General features: G+C 54.0%; 1 protein-coding gene across 1 annotated transcript in view; it reads left to right on the top strand.

Moving 5' to 3' along the window:
• Positions 1-1,957: 1,957 nt before the first annotated feature.
• The window catches only part of F13A1 (coagulation factor XIII A chain), a 146,092-nt gene continuing 142,049 nt past the window's right edge, over positions 1,958-6,000 (top strand). Inside the window, exons 1-2 of the mRNA XM_055570528.1 lie at positions 1,958-2,041; positions 3,987-4,134. Coding sequence (XP_055426503.1) covers positions 4,005-4,134 — 130 coding nt within the window. The 5' untranslated portion in view covers positions 1,958-2,041; positions 3,987-4,004. The remainder of the gene's footprint in view (positions 2,042-3,986; positions 4,135-6,000) is intronic.

Here is a 6,000-nt window from a genome sequence, read left to right as displayed (position 1 = left end):
AATAAAAAACAATAAAATACCCCAATACAAAGTAATTTTTTTAAAAAAGATAGACACACACATATATATATATATATATATATATATATATATTCACATACACAATTCAGTTTAGTTGCTCAGTCGTGTCCAACTCTTTGCGACCCCATGGACTACAGCACACCAGGCCTCCCTGTCCATCACCAACTCCCCGAGTTTACTCAAACTCATGTCCATTGAGTCGATGATGCCATCCAACCATCTCATTCTCTGTCGTCCCCTTCTCCTCCAGCCTTCAATCTTTCCCAGCATCAAGGTCTTTCCCAATGAGTCAGTTCTTTGAATCAGGTGGCCAAAGTATTGGAGTTTCAGCTTTAACATCAGTCCTTCCAATGAATATTCAGGACTGAACTGATTTCCTTTAGGATGGATGGGGTGGATCTCCTTGCAGTCCAAGGGACTCTCAAGAGTCTTGCAACCAGTCAATCACAAATCGAATCTCCCATTGACTAGAGTGGACTGCAAATATAACTCCTAAAGACCGATTGGACTGAAAACTACAAGTGCAGCTGATGACCTCCTCACCTATACACACACACACACACACACACACACACCCCCCCCAAAATATCTTCAGTTCAGTTCAGTTCAGTCGCTCAGTTGTGTCCAACTCTTTGAGACCCTATGGACTGCAGCACGCCAGGCTTCCCTATCCATCACCAACTCCCGGAGTTTACTCAAACTCATGTCCATTGAGTCGATGATGCCATCCAACCATCTCATCCTCTGTCGTCCCCTTCTCCTCCCGCTTTCAATCTTTCCCAGTATCAGGGTCTTTTCCAATGAATCAGTTCTTCTCATCAGGTGGCCAAAGTATTGGAGTTTCAGCTTCAACATCAGTCCTTCCAATGAATATTCAGGACTGATATCTTAATTATTGGCAAGTTAAATATTCACCTCCCTGCTAATGAGGTAAAGATGACATTAATTTTTAGGAAAAGCTAAAATACTCATGAGTGGAAGTTGTTCAGTTCACACCTGCCATTATTGGCAATAGTTAGCACACTCCAGTACTCTTGCCTGGAAATTCCCATGGACGGAGAAGCCTGGTAGGCTGTAGTCCATGGGATCACAAAGAGTCGGACACTTAACTGAGCGACTTCACTTTCACTTTTCACTGTCATGCATTGGAGAAGAAAATGGCAACCCACTCCAGTGTTCTTGCCTGGAGAATCCCAGGGACAGGGGAGCCTGGTGGGCTGCCGTCTATGGTGTTGCACAGAGTCGGACACGACTGAAGCGACTTTGCAGCAGCAGCAGCAAGACATGAAGACTTGGAGGGAAATACATGGAAACTTTTAGAGGGAAATGTTTCTTTTCTTTTTTCCCCCATCATTTCAAAAGAAACCAAAATAGTTTTCAGGAAAAAAAAAAAGAAAACAGAAACAAACCAACAAGTGTTATTTTCTCATCTTTGTGGCACTCTTCAGGGTGTTCTCATCTTCCTTCTGGCTGGCAGCCCCCACCCTCTGCCACCACAGGAAAGCTTGATGTTGGGTGGTGGGTGGGTGGTGGGCCGGGGGCACCAATGTTTGTTCCTTCAGTTTTACACATGCTGCGTGGTCACTGCTGTCCTGGCCAGCCAAGCTTGGAATTCTGGAGGGCAAAACTGTCCCCTTGAGTGGGGAGACCCTTCCCCCCAACCCTCTGACCTAAGGGCCGGGTGCGGTCTGCCCAGCCCTGAGGGCCCTCCGCTCCCAGTGGCCGGGGAGGGGGCGGCAGATTGTAGGTGGGGGAGGTGAGAAGCAGGACCGGGGAGAAGGGGCGCAGGGAGGCAATGCCGGAGTGACGGCAGGACGGCGGGGTAAAGAGAGTCTCAGAGAGCCCGCTGGCTCCAGCTGTCAGGCAGTGGGAGGAGAAATCCCTGTGGGACGGGAGGGGGGCGCGCTCTTAGGAAGTTATTTAAGAACCAACTTTCTTGTCGGTCCTATGTCCTTTTGAGGAAGTACCCCAGAGACGCCCAGAGCCGGCCCGCGCTGGGGCACCTCGGGAGGGAGCGCAGGTAAGCCGCCCGCCGCCCCTCCTGCCGGCATCCCGCAGCCCTGCACGCGGGGGTCCCGGGCCGCCGCCTCCTCGGTCCGCCCCCGCCCCTGGGTCTCCCGGACTATGCTCGGGTGGTGCTCAGAGAGCAGGGGGCCGGGACGGAGGCAGCCCGGCTGCTCCACTTGGTTCTTCGCCCCTAACTCTGCATCCACTCAGCCCCACCGGCTTCTAAACTAGGGCCTCTCTCAGGTAGCCGTCCTGGGAAGCTTTCCTAAAGGCGCTGCTGGCTGAAAACGGCCTCTGGGGTCTCCCCCTCAACAGACAGGGGAGCAGACTAAGGAAAGGGGATGCAAATGGCGGGGAGGCGGAGGGGTCGGGGAGGGTGGAGGAGGGCCAGGTAAGAACAGCATCCTGCTGCAACTTGGGTCCAAGGCTTAGCTCTCCTCCGGTCTCCCCAGAGGCAGGCAGAGCCGAACTTGAGCACCTCCCCCGCCCCCCGGACCTGGCAAGGAGGCGGGGCCTGTGCCCACCTGCACCCACCCAGCCCGGCCTGCACCGGCCTCTCTCACCTGGCAGCCACTTGGGGGTCCCCAGCCTCTGGTCGTCTCTCCCCAGGAGCTACTGCTCAGCACCCCACCCCCGCCCTCACCGGCCCTCAGCCACCTTGCAGCCCCCTCGGCTGCTCCCCACCAGAGGATGCCTCTGTCCTGCCTGCGTCTGTTAATTCTTCTCTCTCCTCTCCCCCACCGGGTAACCCACAAGACACTGTAAATAGGACTGCAGGTATTTACGGGCCCCAGCTCAGACTTGGCACTTCCAAACACTGCTGTCTCCTTCCAAACTCCAACGCCCCGGGAAGGGGCTGGGGCCTCCAGCGCGCAGTCTTTGCTCAGCCAGCCCCTGGACAGCTTATCCCCGACCCCGGTCCTCCCCTCCCCTCCCACCTTCTCACACCCTTCCCTGGAGCCTCCATAAGGCTGCTCTTCATCTTCAGAGGGTGTGCCTGGCTTTTGGAAACAGCCAGAGAACCCAGAGTCCTGACTGGGTAACCCAAAAGCTGGAGACAAGGTCTCCCTTCATTTGGCCCCTTGGTCAACAAGTGCCGACTGGACCCCGATGGGGAGGTGTGGTGTTTAAACTGGGCGTTTGTCCGCACAGATTCGGAAGGAAGGGGAAGCAGGCTTGGGGCAAGGGCAGTGTTAGCCCCGTGGAGGGAGTCCTTTTAGCGAACCGGCTATTTATAGCGCTCTCTAATATCGCAGGCGCCTCCCCTTTACCTTCCCAAACTCTCCTCTCCCTCGTCCTGCTCCCTGGGGTCCCGGCTCCAAAGCAGTGGCCACCACGTTCTCACACTCTCCCGGCTTCACTGCTGTACCATGTCGGTCTCGAATGTAACCATCCCTAGGCTCCAACTTTGAGGGCAAGCATCTTTCTGTATGGTTCTCTGCGCATCCCAACTGGCCAAACCACAGCCTGGCACAGAGGGGACTCTCGATAAACACTGGCTGCATTAACTTGCAGGCATGAATGTTTGAAAGAATGCCACTTATTTGGTCGTGAGTGTATGAGTTTATTCTTCCAGTGAGGACACCTCACCAGTCTATAGAAAATGGGCAGAGATACCTGCATAAACGTTTCTTCCAAGAGATACCCTTTGGGGGAATGAGTAAAAGATCGTGCTCTCCAAAATCTTTTACAGCTTTCATTTCTCCAAATAAGCCCTCTTTCTTCTGCTTTCCCTGTGTTTTCACAAACATGAAATCCCCCCCAAGATCCCTGGAGAGCTGTTCTCTGTCATTAGGCCTATCCTTCCTGCCACATCTCAGGGTTTATTTATGCGAAACTCAAAATGAGTTGCTCAAGAGCCGTCACGGACAGATACGTCTGTTTCTCCACTTCTGAATCCTTGTCGCGAAAGTAACTGGCTTCACGTTCCTGTCTGTGTCTCCTTTTCTCTCCCCAAGGAACCTGTGAGGCTGAGAATGTCGGAGTCCTCAGGGACCGCTTTCGGAGGCAGGAGAGCCATCCCCCCCAACACCTCCAATGCAGCAGAGAACGATCCCCCCACTGTGGAGCTGCAGGGCCTGGTGCCCCGGGGCTTCAACCCGCAAGGTACGGGCACCTCCCTTGGCCCCCAGGGTGCTGGGTCAGCCCCCTCTGTCTCCACCGAGCTCCCACCAAAGTGGCCGGCCCCCTGCCAGTCTCTGGTTTAAGGAAGAGCCTCCAAAACCCTCTCTTGAGTGGTAAAAGCACCAAAGATCAGGATTTGTATCCCAGTTCTGCTACTTCATCGCTTTGTAATGTCAAGAGCTTCCCTGGTGGCTCAGTGGTAATGAATCACCCTGCCAATGCAAGGGAGGAGGGTTTGATCCCTGGGTCGGGAAGATCCCCTGGGGAAGGAAATGGCAACCCACTCCAGTATTCTTGCCTGGAGAATCCCATGGACAGAGGAGCCTGGTGGGCTACAGTCCATGGGGTCACAAAAGAGTCAGACACGACGGAGTAACTAGACCACCAGAGCAGCAATGCCAAGGAAGCCAGCTCTGCGAAACAGGCCATTGGTGAGGCCTCTTGCTGCCCTACTGGTCTGTTTCCAAGAATGTTCTCTTGCTGGAAGTTTCCACTTCCAAAACCCCATGGCCATTTCGATTGCCTGGTTCCCGCCTCCTTCCTACCCTGGGCCGCGTGTCCACCGCTGTGCGTCTCACTGGAGAGAGAGGCTGGGGTCTGCCATAACAGGGACGGGGGCCCCTGGTGCAGGCAACTGCGCCCCTTACTCTCACCTCTGCCCGTCCGGAGGGACCTGCTCTGGGAGCAGCAGCCGCTCTGACCCCCTCCCAGCCCTGGCCGCTGTCACGGGGCCCGGGTGCCAGCGGTGGCTTGGTGACACAGACACCGTTCCCTCGGGAAGAGCAGGGACGCTCAGACTCACGTCCCTGAGCAGAAACCCGCAGGGAACATGCAGGGACCCAAACCCGCTTTTGCTCCTGAAGGGGCTCTGTGTTGGTTTCCCCGGGGAGTGAACACCCCCTTCTAGGGGAGGTGTCCACAATCACCCTGTGGGGTGTGGTTAACCTGCTCGGCCCGAAAGAGACCAGAGGTTGAAAGAGAAGGGCAAGGACAATGCTGGTTATGAACAAACCCAGCAAGTTGGAGAATAGCTGGGCATGATGGCAGGTTTGATTGTGTTAGTATCATGTCCAGATGACGTGATATCTAATTGTGAAGATGGAGAGAAACCCCAGGACTACCTGTGGGGCTCCATCCAGACTGGGAGCTTGGGTTCACAGAACTGAAGGGCATCTTCAGCTGAGTCCAGGGGCCGAGACAGGGTGTTAACCTGGAGTTCTGAGCCCTGTCTCCCTTCCAGGTGCTGCACACTCCAAAATGCCACCGTTAGAGCCACAGAACTGAATTTAAAAGGACTTGCTAATCAGCTCATCTAAATCGCAGTGTTATAGGTTGGGAGACTGAGACCAAAGCAAGCACTTGTCACATCCTCCCTGCTGAGTCTAGGAGCCTTCCTTCCTTCTTTCCTTCCTTTCTCTTTCCTTCCTTCTTTCTTCTTTTTAAATGCAGATAAAATTGGAAAGCGTGCAGATGTTAAATTACCAACCAAGTTATCTTGGTGTAACCAAAGAAGTTATCTTGTTTCCGTTTTCTAGCAAAATTCCCCTCCTGCAGAGAAGACTCTGGAACTCAGGAGAGGGGGCAAGGTGCTGGAAGAAGTGGGCTGGGGGAGCAGAAAGTGAAAGGGGTACAGAAGAAGTGCGAGATGCCACGGAGACAGTGAGGTGTCACAAAGTGTCCCCTGGTCCAGGACTCAGAAGACCCAGGGTCCTGTCCAACATCTTCCACTTGCTCACTTTTGGGCCATGGGACATGTCATGAAAACGACCAGAACCTCAGTTTTCCCATCAGCAGAATGGAGGAATATCCACTTGACAGTTGTCATGAGGCTCAATGACCAGTGGCTGT

Source organism: Bubalus kerabau, chromosome 3 (assembly GCF_029407905.1).
Source record: "Bubalus kerabau isolate K-KA32 ecotype Philippines breed swamp buffalo chromosome 3, PCC_UOA_SB_1v2, whole genome shotgun sequence".
In the NCBI taxonomy this organism is placed as follows: Eukaryota; Metazoa; Chordata; class Mammalia; order Artiodactyla; family Bovidae; genus Bubalus; species Bubalus kerabau.
This window is presented reverse-complemented; position numbering and strand designations above follow the sequence as displayed.